This window comes from Monopterus albus, unplaced genomic scaffold (genome assembly GCF_001952655.1).
Source record: "Monopterus albus unplaced genomic scaffold, M_albus_1.0 scaffold139.1, whole genome shotgun sequence".
Taxonomy (NCBI): domain Eukaryota; kingdom Metazoa; phylum Chordata; class Actinopteri; order Synbranchiformes; family Synbranchidae; genus Monopterus; species Monopterus albus.
The window spans coordinates 234,981-252,783 of NW_018128019.1; the positions used below are offsets into that span (position 1 = coordinate 234,981).

Below are 17,803 nucleotides of genomic sequence, written 5' to 3' on the forward strand. Positions count from 1 at the left end.
ACAGTACTAAAGTTGCTATTTTTGAAACACAACTCTTTTGCTATGTATTGTGGACAGAGGTGATCAGTTTAATGACTGGAGAGGTTTTGACTGCTGTAGCGATGATGTTACACTCACACAGTGTTAGTGTTGTTCCTCAGTGAAGCCAAAGGTTAGGCAGGTGGTGCAAAACAGCGGAAGGGCAGGGTTCTTACATGCACACCACTTTCCTAGGGTGACATTGAGGTCACTTCAAGCTGACACATCTGAGTGAGCCTTCAGAGGTGTCTGCATTTGTCTTTGCAACTAGCTGTGTTGCACAAGCTAATCTTTGCTATTGGTTTGGAGATTACTGTTACATGTGCTGTCCAGAGCCCTCAAGATAGAAGAGTTGTGACACTGAGAGGTCAAAAAGAGTAGCGGGTCGTGTCACTCGTGAAGCTTCAAACTGTTCCAAACAGCGATTCAGATCTATTGTTTTCTGTAGGGAACAGCAGGATTTATCAGCAAATTACTGTTGTTAATGAATTGTACAGCCTTACAAACCGTTGTGTATTCTCTTGTTGTAGATAGCTCGGCTAATTTAGCTAGTCAGCTAGGTACCTAATCTATTAAAGTGACACAATATTTGAGAGAGAATGTCAAAATTAAACTTAATTTAATCAATCTTAAAAGGTCACAGGTATATTTATTGCTGTTCGTTTCAACTTCTTACTTTAGAAGATAGCAGCCAAGACATTTTTGTAAATGCTCTCACACAACGTATTAAGTGTTTGTGTACTCATATTTAGGACAGTGCTCTCTGACTTCTCTCTGAAATTTATAGCAGGTATGATGGATAATTTTCCAGTGATTAGTTTTGATAATTATTAATATACAACTTTAAAGTGTGAACACGTCAGTTCCCAGCATTTTTCAAGGGTACCATTTATTAGTATGAACTAAATTTATGGCAGAATTAAAACAATAGGAGACACCAAGTTATGAATGGTCAATTGTCATAGCACCTGATTCTTCAACAAAATCACTTTTTTTTTTTCTTTTAATACATGTTGTAAATACATTACAGGTGCCATACTTGGAATTAGTCCGATTTTGACATCAGTGCCAGGAAAGATATATGTGTTTCCATTGAAATCACCCACATCACTCTCTAAATCACTCCAAAACCATTAAAATAAGCCTGGTTAATTAAACTGGTCCTGAGAGGCTCCTTTTTTAAGACTCGATTTAGGTGTAGCCCACTAGACGGGGCATGCTGGGAAAGCTCTTGCGCATACTCATGCACTTCTCCTGGTCCAAGAAGAGTGAGTTGGCCTTGATCGAGAGGTCATGCTCCAGGGTCATTCTGGTCTTAACCAGAGTCTGCAGAGTGTTCTCAGCCTCCATCAGCCTCTCCTGAAGCTTCTGAATGGTGTCCTCAAGCGCTCTCACCTCACTCACAAGTCTAAATGAGAAGGAATAGTCTGTTAATGGCCCGTTTGTCACTCTGGATTTTTTTCATTTTTGAGCCAATGACAAAATTCTAATGATGTCACCCATGGCTACTAATGTAATTGGGTAACTACTCATGCAAGCTAGTACCACACAAATAGTACCACACAATGGTCTCAAATGACCAAATAACCAGAAGTGCTTTAGTCACTATTTTAAATACATTTAGTTACTTCCCGTAACTAAAACTGACAGTTGTACTGTTCTAGAACTGTGAATTTTTTTTCTCATCCTGACTTTTTAACAATCTTAAGTATGCTTTTCAGAAAAGTGTGTGGAAAACAACATATTTACATCAGTGAAAGGACACCTGCTACATAATTGTGTAAAGCATTACTGGTTGCACAGCTCACAGCTACCTGTGGTGTGGGTTGTCCCTGCAGAGCTCTATGTTTGGCCTGCGGGTCCTCTCCTCCAGCCTGGTTTGGGCAACTTTCAGTGGGTTCTCTTTGTCTCTCAGGGCCTTTTTCAGAGACTCAATCAGCATCTCAGTCTGGAAGATCTCCTGCAAAGTCTAGATGAGGAGACAAGACGGATACAGAATAAAATGAGAATCACAAAAATAGCAGGTCATCAAATGTAGAGGGTGGTAATTAAGGTAAAGGAAGAAAGACAGGAGAGGGGAAGAGATGAAGACCTAAGAGGAAGTAGAAGTACAAAGCTGCACACTACAGCCTTTGAACATGGTGCTGTACAGTGGCCTGCTCTTCTCAAACCCATTTGATGTAATTGGATTCCAGTGAATCACTTTTCCTTCCATTTGACAGTGACTGATGTTTATGATGGACTGTGTGCCCCTTATCACAGCTGCTGTCAGTTAATAAACCCATCCAACAGCTGATCTGTAGCCTCTGGCAATTAACCAGAGAACAATAGGATCCAGTTTAGAATATGGGGCAAGCAGTCACAGAGGCATCTATCACCATTCCTCTCCATTCCTTTTGACAGGAATGTTTTCTAGTAAACATGGACGTAATCCTCAGAAGATAAATGTCACCTACAGGCATACAGCAGGTAATAAAGATTTATCTTATCTCACATTCTATAGTGTGTACACAGTTTTGTCAGATGGCGCTGAATAGAGTACAGCTACTGTTGATGGTGTGCCTTTGTAGAAATTTATGTAACAGTACAAACACAATCTCTTCTTAATAAGTAAACGATTTCGTTACCATCTGATGGAGGAGTTGAATGGGTTTGGTCTTTTTCTTCAGCGTGGAGCCATGTGATTGCCTCTATAACATCAGCTTTTGTTATAATACAGGCTGTTTCACTTTGAATCATCATAAACACACTGTTTTGTGTTTTGTGTAACGTGACTGTGTAGAATAGGTGGTGACCTTAGCCAGGTGGCTCTGCAGGCTGTTCTTGGCATCAGCCGTCTCCGATACGCGGTTGGTGAACGCTACGTTGACATTGTTGAACTGGTTCCACATTTCATTGGATGTGGTGTTGAGCAGGATTTCTATTTCGTCCCTGAGCTTGTGGGAGGCAGCTCGTTCGCTCTGGGACAGCAGGATGTTGTCGTCTGTGAACTTGGACCATGAGTCCGGCAGAGAGATTCTGACAGAAAAGACTGACCTAGTAAATCATGCTCCCTACTTTTCTGTGATTGACAATTTAGGTGAGCAGCTCCGTCTAGTCTCATCTTAACTATCATGAGAAATTGTGTTTGATGTGATGAAACAGAGCAGGTAATATTTGACTGCATGAAGCTGTACTCACGAGGGGTCTAGTCTTTCGATCCCTCTGTAATAGCCAATACCGTCTGATGTGTTCCTCAGATGGTGGCACCTGTCGTCTATCCTCTGCGCCGTCACTTTGTCTCTCAAATCTCTTTCCAGTTCATGCTGGGCTGCCCGGTTTGATCTGAGAAGCCCCACGAAGCAGTATAGAAACAAATACATAAATATATCAAATGCATGTCCAACTTAAATGAAATATAGAATTCTGCATTTACTAATTTTTCTTTTTTCTCTTTTCTTTTGTTTTTAGACTCACGACAGCTGAGCGATGGCTCTGTCCAGATGTCGCTTCATCCTTTCCTGACATGACTTGATGACTTCCACTTCCTTGTTCCAGCACAGGTAAATAAGATGCAACAACTTATGTCTTCCATTGGATTGGTATCAGAAGTCACACACACTCACATTGCTGCTCTGATGTTACCTTTATGAGGTCTTTCTCTACATCGTCATGAACCAGATCGATGGACATCCGCTTCTCTCTGTGGTACAAACACTCTTGAGACACCTATTGACAAAGTGATCATGACTAGAACATGTTGAGATGGTTGTATGACAAGCATAATTCAGCATCACTCAATGTGCAGCATTTTCTTCGTTGTGACATTCAAATAGGTGAGATAGTAATTTGAGCAGATGGGTGTATGTGTAGTAGTTGTCCCTGTGTTGTGCAACACATTCTCCAGTTTCAGTTACCTGGAGAAGTCTTTAAGAAAATCTCTTGCCACATGATCGTAGCCTAGAAAGGTGCCATCATCGTAGCCTAGAAAGGTGCCATCAGATCCATTTCACTCACTCTGGGTGAAACAAACGACCAGAGGCACTTTAACAGGACACTGAGGTGCTCTAAATAAGAGTTTGAACCAGCAAGAGCACTTCTACATTTTGAATTGTCACAAAGGACCCAACAGAGACTGTTGCTACAACCAAACGAGGAGCCCTAGTCATTTCACCACAGATAATGTGCCCCACCTGGTGATGTGATATGCATGAATGATGATATGAGTGAGCTGAACAGAGGCTGTTTAAAATTTTATGGCAAGTTCAGTCTGTCCTTGTACAGATGTAAATAATTCCTGCAAAACGTTCTAGTAACATAATTCAAATATACCAGACAGGAAAAATTCAAGGTAACACACGTAGTTTATGATTTCCACACTCACCTGAAGGGGCCCCTCGGTCTCTGCTAAGGCTCTCTCCAGCCTCCTCTTGACGTCAGTGAGAGCTGCTATCTCTGTCACCATGCTGTCAATCTCGTGGTTCAGCTCAGACCTCCAGAAGACAATGTCGTTGAGCCTCTCCCCAATGTTCTTGCTGGTATTCTCCTGGGTTCGCCTGGTCAGCTGCTCTTTATCTTGTATCAGCCTGATAGTGTCTCTTCTCAATCTCTCTGCACTTTTTCGGGATGACTCAGACTCCCTGTAGTTGTTTTGGTTGGACTTGTGCCAGTCGTCCGGCATGTAGCGGGTGCCCATAGCTGTTCTGTTAGATGGATAAAACATAGTCTTGGCCCGAAACAGATCTAAATTCTCTCGTTGTATGGAAGAGGAGGCTGGGACCACTGCACTGTTCTTGTAGTAGCTGTTGGTTCTCCACAGGTTGGCATTGGGATTCATGGCCAAGGCAGGCTGGGTGTTACGATAGCTGGATGCCATGGTAGAAATTGCCGGGAGGAAGTGGCTGGTTTTTGGTCGAGTGTAGGTGGCCGTCAGAGTGGATCCAATCAGCTCCATGTTTATCTCCCCTCAGTACCACTGGTTTAAATGCAGAGGATCATTTTTCCAATCCAGGAAATTCAGACATAAAATACAGTATAAAAACTTAATAGTCAAGTAAAATTTTAGAAATTAGAAACATTTCTCATGAGGCACATTAGAGTGAACAGGTAACAGAAACTAAAGTGACAAAAAAGCAGCACAAAGGTCTTACCAGGAGCTTTTCCTTCAGCACACAGAGTCTTGTTGTAGGCAGACTACCTCTCAGCTGTGTTTACCTGAGAATGAGCCGAAGAACTCACTAAAGGTGAACTGACATGCGTAATGGATGGACAAGTTTGCAAGTCATTCATTGAGCCAGCCAATGGTGTTGTGCAGTCCTGGGCTGCAGGAGCTGCCCTGCCCGAGGTTTCTGTTGATGCAGAAGCAGTTGCCATAGGTTACTGTAACACTCTGCCTGGGATGTCCAAATTAATGGCGTGGCGTGGAGGTGCTTTTTTTTTGGTCAAGTAAATTTAGTGAGATTGCAAAATGTCACTACAGTGTAGGTAAGATTCTTGAGGTCTTTTCTTATTATTAGACACATGCTTATTAGCTCATTGCAGTCCAAATGTAACTAAGCACGTTTGCAGCACAAGGCTAAAATACAGGTACTTGGCACTCCTGTGAATGTGTTTTCTATGACCACCAGGGACTTAAAGCTGCACTGCACATCAAACAGTACTTTTCCTGGTCTTAATTTTGCTTCTTCATTATATGTCAGCAAACCTAAAATATGTTTTCTGGTAACAAACAAGATAAAATAACATTTTTAGCAGTGAGGTCATATAGCAATCTGAGCTTTGTCTTGGAAGCAGTGGAGTTCACTTTGTCTCCAGGCAGGGTCAGGTAGCTGCTCATCATCACCCTGAGATCCTAGCTGTCTGTATGGATTACAGTCAGCTGCTTAATGATTCATGCCACTGGAAGAATACACAAACCCCTGTAGCACAGAATAATAATCTGTGTTGTGTTACCGAGCATTGGAAATGAGGATCATTTACACCAATCTGTCCTGATGGTGCAGGGTTGGACAGATGATAGCCTGGTTTCCACTACAGAGACGAGTAAAGCTGTAGCCAAGAGTTGCTCAGCTGGATTCTCTTTATTAAAAAAGTGCAACCAGACACAAAAGACACAAATAACATTTTTTTAATGCGTTATTTAATTCACAAGCTAAAGTTGGGTGGCGCGTACATGCTCATTACAGAATGTTTTCTTCAAATCCTGTGTCTTGGAGCGCTACCTTGCAGTGCTCTCACTGTGGCGGCTAAGGGGAGCTGTCTAGTCAGTCTTATGTATACATAAGGAAAACGTTCCCTCCTTGGCTGTATATCAGACTTCACACCAATGAAACGTAGTGAGACCAGCTCTTTGCGCTACTTAAATTACAGTATTTGTACCAGTTTCCTTTGTATAATGTGGGTACCTCCTCAGGATGCAGTGTTAAACATTGACACAGCAGCCTTCTTTTTTAAGTAAGACTTACACCATTGTCTTGAAATCTTGAGTAATCTTCCTACAAGTGTTGGAAAAAGTATTCAGCCCCTTTATGTCGGTAAATGAAGCAGATACCACAGTCAAAAGTCCGAGTCTATATTTTCTGACCACATATACAGGAGCAGTTATACTGACAAACCCATTCAAGTCGTAAGTTTAAATTATTCATGCAAAATCGATATCGTCTGTTTCTGAAGCTGAAAAACCAGGATCTGTTTACATTTGTTTTCTCATTCATCAGCATGAGTCTGACATATTCATCAGTGATGCTTATTTCTGTCCTCAGACGAGCCAAACGAATTTTAGTTTTTTGAGACCAATTTCAACAAAATAATGGAAATACAATCCAACAATATATTTACTGATAATACTTTTTTTTTAAACAAATTAAAAAAAGAACTTCCAGTATTATTCTAAAGTTTAAGATGGCACATTTTTCAACATTAAACTGATAATTAATGACCACAGACAGTGTTAATAAAATGACAGTTGTAGCTGAAATGTTTTAAATATTTGGAGCAAAAATACATAAATCCACATGTAGAACACTTTCAACTTCAATATCTTCTTGTGTCTCTGTTTCTTACATAAGTCACTATTTGGCAAGATTAGTCTGCTGATATATCATTCTGTACTTTTAAATGTATACATACATACGGTATCTGTCATATCTGCTCTGCAGCATTAACCTCAGACTCACTAATGTTGACTCTGTGATTGGCTGCAGGTTCAGGTGGCCTGAAACCTTCCTCGTGACTCGGCGCCAGCTACAAAGAGGCTGTGCTGCGCTGCTATTTTGCAGCCAGTGGTCAGCCTGCTATTGTCATAAACATGGAGGTTTAGATTTAGAATGGAATGACATGTCACTGCTCCACCCCGCCAACTGCAGCATCACTTAACATGGGTATGTTGAAGGAGGCCACCCCACATGCTTCTGCCGCCCTGACCTCAGCCGCTATAAATACGTCCTAGAAAAGCATGAAAAGCTGGCCCTCATATGAAATTCCTCCCCTGCATAGAGCTGAGCTTCTCCTAGTCAATCTCCCCATTGGCCTCAAAAAGTTAGAGGGGCCTATATATACACCTGCCTTGTGGCCCAGAGAGCATATTGTGAATTACTGCATAGTGGGGATGTCTGAGGGAACAAGCAGAGTTGAACAAGCAGAACATTGAGCTGAAGGCAGCAATGCTCATAAGAATGACAACTCAATACATAAAAGTTTTTTACATTAATCTTGGCCTTAAATGCACAGTATCTAAGAACCTATTCAGTTTCGTTATTTTTGTATTGTAGCCACCGAGCAGTCAAGTAGTACAGTTTGTGGATGAATAGCGACCCAAGCAGGAAAGGAAACATGTCACAGTTGCTGTAATGTGTGGTGATTTGGCGGAGGTGCTAGGCCCATGGACTTTTTTTTCATTTTGGCTTGGATGAGCCATGTGGAGGATGCTCACATTTAGACAGAAGAGACAAAATAAATGATCACACCGCATCAGCAGTATGAAGGAACACACGCTCCCTGAGGCCTTGACACATCCTTCACTTTTCACCACTCCCTGAGGCCTTGACACATCCTTCACTTTTCACCACTGACCTTCTGCTTATCAGGTAAGAATAGACGAGAGGAGGAGGCCTAAGTGTTTTCTGAACATTCCTGCCAAGTGAAAACAAGCCCATGTCTGTTCCCCCTCCGGTTTCCTGTGTTTTCACTACTCCATCCCCTCACCCGTCCCAATCCTGAAAGCTTCCCGCTTCATCCAGCACTGGGGTCACACCAGATTCCTCTTACTTTCAGATTATACATTTTAGTAGGTAAACTGGATTTATAGCTTTCTTTCTCTCTGACTGAATATATAGGCTGTTACTATGGCATCGGGTTTCTCTCATGAATTGTGGATGGAGCAGTCATTGAGGAGCATAGCACACCTGGAGAGAAACACAGGAGAGGAAATGAGCCATTAAATCTGATGACACTATTAGAGATCCCCCACTGAGGTAATGGTACATCCAGATGGGAAAATCACAGGAGCCTCCTGGGCTCATCCCAGGTCATCAGCAGTTATTAGAGACAGGGCTGGTGTGTGGTCTGACTGTTTACTCTCGTATCCATGATACATCTCCTGATGTCACTCTCTCAGTTGTCACTAAAGCCTTTTTTTCCAGGGGTACCAAGTATACACAGTGTTAAGTGAACTTGATCATGTGGGCCATTATAAATTTGGCTTTTCTAAACAAATCCCTCACAGACGTGGAGCAAGAATGCAGCAGCAGAAAAGGAACAGCTTTAGAGCTAAAAGCAGGAACTCTCTGTTCACACTGCAATTTAATTGTCTGCTGAAACAATTGTATTCAGCATTCTTTAATCCAAAAGAGCTCTAAATTGATTTGTCAATATGACATAATATTTAGAGCTGCTCAAATGAAAAAAGGGAACATTAGCTCAGATCGGTTTCCAGAAGATTTAGTTATTTTGTCTCTGGTGGTTACTACTGTTTGACCATAATGCATGCCATTTAGATTTTTTTTGTTTTAAATCTGATAAAATGTCAACAACTAACAGCAATTTACTTTATCAAAGTCAGTGGCATTCAGCCGCAAGCCTATTGGTTCATACTAAAGATGTAAATCTTTATAAATGAGTCAAATTAATGCTAAAAGGGCTAAGAGAGCCGAGTGTTGTAGTTTTTAACAAAAGCTACTCGAACAGGTGTGTGTAGCATTGCAGTAATACAGTGTTCATGTTCCGAGTAACGGAAGGGACCTGACACCCTGTGCAGTGGTGTGGCTCACTCATATGCTTATCATTTTTGATGAACAATAGTGTAGAGGAATTAACTGTATTAGACCTTGGCTACACAGGCCATACCTGTTAGCTTGTCTTTTCACAAGATTTGTTGGCAATAAGAAGAACGTATAACTAGACATTTCCTTTAAGCAGTCACTTTCAAGTGTGTATATGTCATGGTACAGTTGTTAGCAGTGTCCATCAAGAATATACATGTGTCATAGCAATAAGAAGCCATTAACCCTCCTGTTATGTTGCAGGTCAAATTGACCCACGAACATAACTGCTTTAAATGAGATAAATATTTGATATGAAGAAATGAACATAACAGGAGGGAACCCTCCTGTTATGTTCATTTCTCAGGTGATGCCTGCTCAGCAGTTATGTCCGTGGGTCAATTTGACCCGCAACATAACAGGAGGGTTAACATGCTTGCAAGCCTTGTGTGTGTGTTTGTGTGGGGTTGCATGGTAACTACTGTGTCCGGAGTTTGATGGCTGCATGGTTAGTGGAAAAGCCTGTGAGGCACAGACAACTCAGGGGCTCTATTACATTACGCAGGCTAATGGATGCTGTATTAGATCGTCAGACAGAGGAAACGGGGAGCAGACAGACAGACAGGCAGCAGAGTGTAAGATATTTTTCCCAGTTCTCTTAACCAGTGAAACTCAGAGAGACGAGGCGGTCCAAGTGGATACAAAAAAAACGTGCTGGTTTATTCAAAGGATCACAGGTAAAATTAACATTACATGCCCAGGCATCTTCCCCCTCCAATACTGCGTGCAGGCAGATGAAGAATGAAAGACCCCGAACCCAACAGGCCTGTACATTATATCTGGTTTGGGCTAACCCCATTCTACACAACGACGCCAAACCGTGGCATCACCTGATATGCCAGCTTCACAGCTGACCGTAGCAGTAGTCAAAACATGGAGAAAATCAATGTGTGTGAGTGTTGATCATGTGGTGTGTATCTAAGAACATACAGGACATTCAGGGACATGTCCGAACATTAAGCCTAGGAAGATATTATGATTAAGATTACGACTAAACATATCATAATAATAACAATAATCATCCTGCCTGCTGACAATCAAACTTTTCTATCTAGTTATCCTTGCCCACGTACACCCTGCTAAAATCTCATGACAATGACTAAATGTTTAAACTAGACATCCTGTCTCCACTAAACATTTCTAATACAACAAGTATCTAACCAATTTCTATCTGACTAAAAAATACCTAACAAGAGGATGCATGTGTATGGCTTTGTTTATGTTATAGGTTCCCAAGTGACTTGTAGTATGTATGAACCAGCACGGAAGTTGACCTCACACGTCTGAATTTTGGCTTCTTTAATTTTGTGCTCCAAGTTACTGGACTTGTTCTCTGCTCTTCTTTGAAGCCTCATATACATGTGAGGATGGTGGGCTGCTTCTGCTTAAGGCACGCTGCAGATTGGTTATTTCCTGCAACCTGTTTTGTTTTCAGAGATAATTGTTCTCTTTCTTCCTACGAGATCATACCAAACGCTTTCCATTTAACAAATCGGCTAAGCACACGCATCAAGCTTAAGTGTCTAAGTTGGATTAAGAAACAAGAAACATTCTGTCTCCGCAATTTATTATGGTTTAAATCAAGACAATCCAGATATGAAATGCAGCAAACAGAGGTGTGTGGCTGATGTGGTGGCTGGTAGTCATGTGGTGGTGCAGGGGTGGGCAGTGCGTGTCTGACAGGACAGGCGAGGGGTAGATGGACACCGCCCCCCCCCCACAGTTGCAGACTTCCCGAGTGGGATGAGGGGCCATGAATGCATGGCTTTGTGCAATCCATGGTCATCACATTCCACTGGAGCCACTCTGTGGCGCGCAGCAGAGCGGAGGAGAGGGCAAGCCAGGACAGGAGAGGAGAGAGGAGAGGAGACGAGACGAGGAGAGGAGAGGAGAGGAGAGGCCTGAGGACAGAACACTGAGCAGGCTCACTGTCATGTGTCATGATCATCATGACAAAGATGCTCGTGGTTCTGTGATTTTTATGTCGAGGAAGTAATCATTCCTTTGCACTTATGGTGAATTGTATACGTACTGTATATGTTAAAGTTTCTTGAATACTCCCTTTGTGCCAAACTGGCTGAAACCCAGCCAGTGTTAGAGAGATCCTTTGTTTTCATTTTCTAAAGGACAGCACCTCTACCGGTCAGCCACAGGCACTGTGGTGCCAGCTTGTAGCACGTTGAAACCGTCTCTTTTCAGTAATGTGTGCTTTATGTTTAAGTCTCTGACCTGGTTGGTAGGTCTGAGTCATCAGCATCAGCAGAATACTTGCTCCTGCCAGAGAAACCCTACCGGCTGCAGCGAATCTGCACTGAACAGTTGAATGATTGCTATCTGCTAATGCCTCCATTGTTGTGCTGCTTGTCTCAATATTGGATTTGTCTATTCATGTGTCTACCAACGTCCTTGGAAAATCCTCATTTGAGGCTTTGCTATAAGTTGTTTCACACGTTTTTAAAGCCTTACATTATCTATAAAATGAGTTAAGAGCTGCAGCAGACTTGTTTGTAATTCAAGTTATTTTTGGCCAAACATTTATAATGGGGAGAGAGAGAGAGTCTAATGTTTCCTTGCTGACTCAGGAGTTGAATTATTCACCCTGGGCATCTGTTTTTCTTTTACACACAGACCTCCAAACCCAAATTAGGAAAAATACAGCTTGTACTTGTCATCTAGGTAAGACAGGAAGCAAATGTGGAAACCTCATACAGTGATGCATGACCATGAAATTAATGGTCAGAGGAATATCTAAAGCCTTAGTTATGAGGAATGCCATGTACATGTGTGCTCAGGTGTGAAGGTGTGTAATGAGGCACGTTCAACATATGGCCACTCGACGCAGCGAGCATCAGAGCCAAAAAGACAAATAAGGAAAGGAAGAAAATTAGGGAGTTATGGTCTGTGTCTCAATTCCTGTGCTTTGCCTTATTTTTTTCCTCTGCTCTTCCTCACATAGTGCCCCCCACTACTCCCCCATCATTCCTGTTAATCACTTGTTCTCTCTGTACCCTTTTATAGCCGCTTGCTGTCTATGTCTGTTCATACAAAGCGGAGTCTGTCAGGGTTGATGGGAGACTGCACAACTGGACCATGGCAGCAACATGGGGAACAAGGGTTGGAATTGGGACTCTGCTGCTGGGTCCAGATGGACTTTGTGACTGTGATCGTTTCTGCCACACGATTAACAGCCTCCAGAACACTCCATTCTCTCCCAGTGGAGAGAGTTGGCACAATTAAAACTGAAGGCAGAATAGATCCACTGTTCTGCTTTGACAGGAATGTCCTGGAGTCTTTGTTTGAAAGCCTGGAGTTTGAACATTTCATGTGACTGATTTTTTTTTTCTAAGTTGCATGCTGTTTCAGCATTGAAGCTTCTGCCATCAGAATGTGGGAACTGAGGCAGAGCTTATGGCAAATGTTGGTTAGAAACTAGAAACATGGTTTTGGTGACGCCACCCTGTGTGTTGTGCCCACCGGTTTCAGTTGCTACTCTGAGGATTTGATAACACAGTTGGGGTTTTTCCATCATAGGGAGCTGCATATGTTTCCGCTGCCCTCAGCCCGGTTCGGAGGTGCATTCCAAGAGCTAAATTTCGGCACCTCTCAGGAGGTAGCACAAAAATCAAGTTCCAGGAATGTGAGGGGGGAGGGGGCAGGTGCTCACCAAGCTGTCGCTGTGTCAGCATAGTCACGCCTCAGCTATTAGCATTAAAAGCACAGTTTGTAAACGCACTGACTGGTTTAGATATAAAACAAGGACTTCAGTGAGTGGACCGCAGCCAAAGTGGTGAAGATGTCACAGTTCTGCAAGTCTGTGATCTGTTTGCTCTTGGTTACTCCTCTGTTGCTGGCTGATTGTTGCACTGTGGAGTGATCCTTCACATAGTCTGTTCTCCCTCTGCTCAGCTGTGAGTGTGTGTGAGAGGAGTGCAGGCTCTCCCCCCTTTAAACAGAGACAGACTGCAAAAATTTCAGTGGAAAGGCAAAACGGGACAGTCCACGTCAGCCTGTGAGGTTATGCCGGGTGACGGTTAAGGGAAGCACAGGGTGTACTGGTTGTTGTGGTCTGGTGGTTGAAACCCGGCTAGTATGAATTCACATTCACATTCCCATATGTATTTAATACTCAATAAATGGTCATTTGTGAATAGATAAGTTTCTTCACCGGCAACATTTACCCTGATCGTGCAGTCACATGTACTGGATAGTGGCACAAGGTATGCAGCACACATACAGTACATTCAACATATACACCATTGCGATTACAGCATTCCCTGGTTGTGCATTCTGTTCACGCGCTGCCAAAGGTCAGAGGTCAGCAAATAAAATATCAGATGGATTCAAAGGCATGTTCTCATGTTAGACCTTCAGAGACACACCCTGCTGCAATGTAACCCAGCTGCCATTTAGCAACTTCTAAATAGACTTAGAGAATGCATAGTTAACATTTCCATTATTCTGTTTTGGCTTTTCTGTGCCAGCATGTGGTACAGCATGTGTGAAGTGAGTAATTTACCCCCAAAGTGACCCCTGTAACAAGTGTAGTAATGGCTTTCAGTTTCATTTTTGTGGTTTCTTCAGTTGGAGTGCATTGGCCTATACCACCATTGTCTATTGTACAGTAGTTGCTTTTTTTCCTGTGTAAATGTGGCCGTGTGACCACGAATCAAATTTTTGCATAAAACATAACTGAAAGCTTTCTTATTTGCACTCACACCCTGTCTGAATTCTTCTCCAGTAGCTCACGCTGGCCAAACAAAAGGCCAAGGAAGATTCAGATTTACCGCTACAAGGCGGAGAAAGGCATTTAAAACCATGGCGTTTTTGTTCAGAGGAATTTTCCAACCCCTGCGCCCTCCCTCTCTCTCTCTCTGAAATGCCAAAGGCATCTGGTTGACAGCTCCTCACAAGCTTTCAAATTGTTCTTCTTTTCCCAAATTTGGACTGAAGTAGAATGGGGCTATTGTCATTGCATTTAGCGAGCTAGAGAGAAATTCATTGATCTCTCCTGGCAGCTTAATAGCTTCAGGGCGTAGTGAAAGCTGGATGCTCATCAGAATCAAACTGTGGGTCACTGGTATGGCATGCATTCAGCAGAGGTGCTACAATATCATAACTGGAGTCGATGTGACAGTTATGGCCCTGTGGTTCCCAATTTGGGCACCATGCAGAGCTGAGCTGTGAGAATGTCTTAGAGGAATTCAGAAAATCCCCAACCCCAAGTATCATGCAGTTCATTCGAACTGTGATGATGATGTTTTAGGAGGTGTGCACGTACTGTGTTGCCATTTCAGGTGTATTTGCCACTTAAGGGGTGTTGTGATTTGTGAGCTAGTCCTTGCATGGCTCTGGTGGATCTGCGGCAGCTATACGCCCTCATCGTCTGTGGGCAGGACAAGCTGCAGCAGCTGGGAATGCACATTGACCTCAGTGGGAGGAGCCAAGGTCATTAACAGCGAGGTCAAAAGAAAACTCAGAGCTGCACTATGCCCAGAAGTCGGTGCCTACAGGCAGAACATGCCAGAGCCACGTTACCGATTGTGCAACACTACAACACATCTCAGATTCTGAGGAACACATCTTGGGTCATTTGAAACTGTTTTAAATGTGACTAAAAATAATGTTTTGTGTTTTTATCAAGGCCTTTAGCCTCGTGAAATGTTCATTTATCTTTGTTTTTTTTTAAATTTCACAGCTAAATTGTCCAAATTTGCAATATCCAAACATAGTCAGTGCTAGTAAACACTTGTCACTATTTCAGCTTCTCCTGTCTCTAATCCTCTGTGTGAGTTCTGCCAACTCTCTAGTTCTGGATCTGTGTGTAACACAAGCCACTGTGGTGAACTCTCAGATGTTTAACAGTTTTTTCCATGCGCCCTTTGGGACGACCACCCAAAGCCTCTGACCACGCTGCATGCTGTTCCCAAACTGAGTGGGAAGTGGAGGGACACTTTGGATATGGTTCTGCCTCCAATCATCCAATCATCATCATGCCCAGCTTGGGCATCACGTGCCTACATAGTTGGTCGTGGTTGCTGAGGACAGTAGGGCAGAGCTGCATTCGGGACTTGATTTCACCCTCCTCACGTTGATAAACCTCTTCACACGGTCCCCTGGACAGCTGCAGATGACAAAACCCGAGGCACTTCTGAAGCTGATGCCTGCACCCATGTGGTGACTGTGTAGACTCAGTATGGTGAAGTAATATGATGCTCATTTACCGAACATCCACAGCTCTGTCAGCCCCGTTTGTCTGCTCAACTGGATGCATGGCTGCTGACACAAAAATATGTTTTGGTCATATTAACCATATGTTATACAGTGTGTGTAATGCCTGGCTGCAAGCCAAATATTCTGGGAGATAATAATGAAGTTTCAGTTGAAAATATTGGAAATACCTCCATCTGCTGATAAAGTCAGTTTACTTTTAATGTATAGAGAACATTTAAAAACATGTTGGTCCAAGCAGCCAATGCAGCTGTGAGCTGAAAATGATGCTGATGTTGTGTATAGAGTGTAGACTGACTCAAAAGCTGCACTTAAACAGTGTACCGGCAACAGCTGAAGATGATTGGATTGAATTTAGAGCATTGAAAGGAGAGCAGTGATTGGTCAGTAGCTGTAGCCGACGAGATCAGATACTGTATATAAAAATAGTATACAAGTAACCTGCCGATATAAATTGAGCAACAAATAAAAATGACTAACATTTACTTATACTTGTTTAGTATATGCAGTAGTCTTTATGAGCAAGACTGTAAAAGACAGGATGCTCTTTTCTGCAAGGTCAAAATATATGTGCTGTTTTTGCAAGTGGCCGGCACACCGCTGAAATGACAGTCCCACACACACACACACACACACACACACACTCAGCTGCTCTCACAATGACAGTGTCTCACTCAGCATACGGATGCTCCCAACCACAGTGTAGCTGCGTGGTCTGAGACCTCTGGCATGATCAGGATCTGCGTACAGAAACGTAATCGTAATAACAGCGGCTGCACAGGAAATAAATCACCTTGTCATCTCTTGTCCTTAGAAGGTCTGCAGATGGGAAACCGTTGCATAAGTGCCTGTATGAGGGAGGCGCTGCTGCACTGTTTATTAGGCCTAGTTTATTGGCCATGCTGCTATCCTGGCTCCTGTTGTGTGGCGGGCACGGGGGGCCCAGCATAGCAGCCCAGGGAAACAAAGAGTTGCTATGCATCACACACACAGTTAAACTGTCTCACTGATCCAAAGCCCCCAACCATGCATTTATCTGTCCAACACTCTCCCACCTTGCAAACTGATATCATATCACATCACAATCCCGCTGTGGTTATTATTGCGTTAGTCTGCAGAATCTCCTAAGTGCAAATTGCTTTGAATGCAAGTGGGTGCACATTCATTTTGGTGTGTACCCATGGCCATCACGGTTCAGTGAAGCAGCTATTATGTAATGTAGATTTACAACATTACTCTTCCTCCCCAGTCAAGTATCCTGTGAGAGTGGCTGCTATGAGCATTAGGAGTAGGGAGAAGCTCTAAGAGCCTTCTGGAAAATGCTCTCCAGAGGAACCTTATGATGATGGAGGAAAGTAGAGGCCAAAAGAAGCTGTGAATTTAAGAGGAGAAGGCAGGAATGAAAATGCAGAGAGGGCATAAGAAGGAGGAGTAGGCAGAGGAGGTCAGAAAAAACAGAACTGTGCATGAAAGAAGTAGAAGACTCACAATTATACAAGAGGATACAAGCAGCAAATTGTCAACATGAGAAAGTGCCAAATGTTAGAGGAGAGGGCTCAAGTCGCTGCCAGTGCACTGTATTCTGCCTAGGTGTGTTTGGTGCTCCCTGTTGCCCCCTGTAGTTTATAAGTAGGGCCCAGTGCAACACTGATCCCTTTGTCAGCTCCCTCTGTGAAGCTTTTCAGCAACATACCGTAGGTGGTGTAGACAGGCCTTCTCTGGGGCTGTGGCATGAGGCGAGGGTGCTGGCTCATGCCTGACGAGTTGTGGCTGGCAACAAAGACAGGCTGCCTGAAAATGTTGGCTTCAGATATTATGTGAAGATTTAATGGAGGAAAGAGGGAGTAGAGGATGCCCATAGGAAGGACATGCAGTCCATTAGCAAAGGACAATGAACAAAAAAAAGAGGGTCAAATGAATGGGAGAGATGGGGAGAGGGTGGACCTGGCAACAGATGGAAGACAAACACTGGTCAGAATTGGTCTTTCTGGACAATAATGAGGAGCAGACAGGGCAGCAGCTCACCCCTGACAGGGGTTTGATTTGTTCTTTCAAGCATGTCAAGACAGTTGATTTGTCAACACACATAATTTTACACATATCCAACAAATGCTAATCCAATATCAATTTTCTTATACCTAGTACATGCTTGAATGGAGTAGGAAGAAGTCAGACTTATCCAGTCCTACCCCATGACATCATCTTACCATCATTGGTTTGCAAGCAGTAAATGATTCACTTCTACACACACACATATTATA

The 17,803-nt window shown here is 43.0% G+C and overlaps 1 protein-coding gene across 1 annotated transcript; it reads right to left on the bottom strand.

Annotated features, from left to right (window-relative positions):
- Positions 1-1,209: 1,209 nt before the first annotated feature.
- tekt3 (tektin 3) lies at positions 1,210-4,951 on the bottom strand. Its single transcript, XM_020613859.1, has 7 exons — positions 4,382-4,951; positions 3,643-3,726; positions 3,475-3,545; positions 3,199-3,342; positions 2,814-3,036; positions 1,833-1,987; positions 1,210-1,426 (listed from the first exon to the last, which is right to left on the bottom strand). The coding sequence occupies exons 1-7, from the start codon at positions 4,949-4,951 to the stop codon at positions 1,210-1,212; spliced, it is 1,464 nt and encodes a 487-aa protein (XP_020469515.1).
- Positions 4,952-17,803: the final 12,852 nt, after the last annotated feature.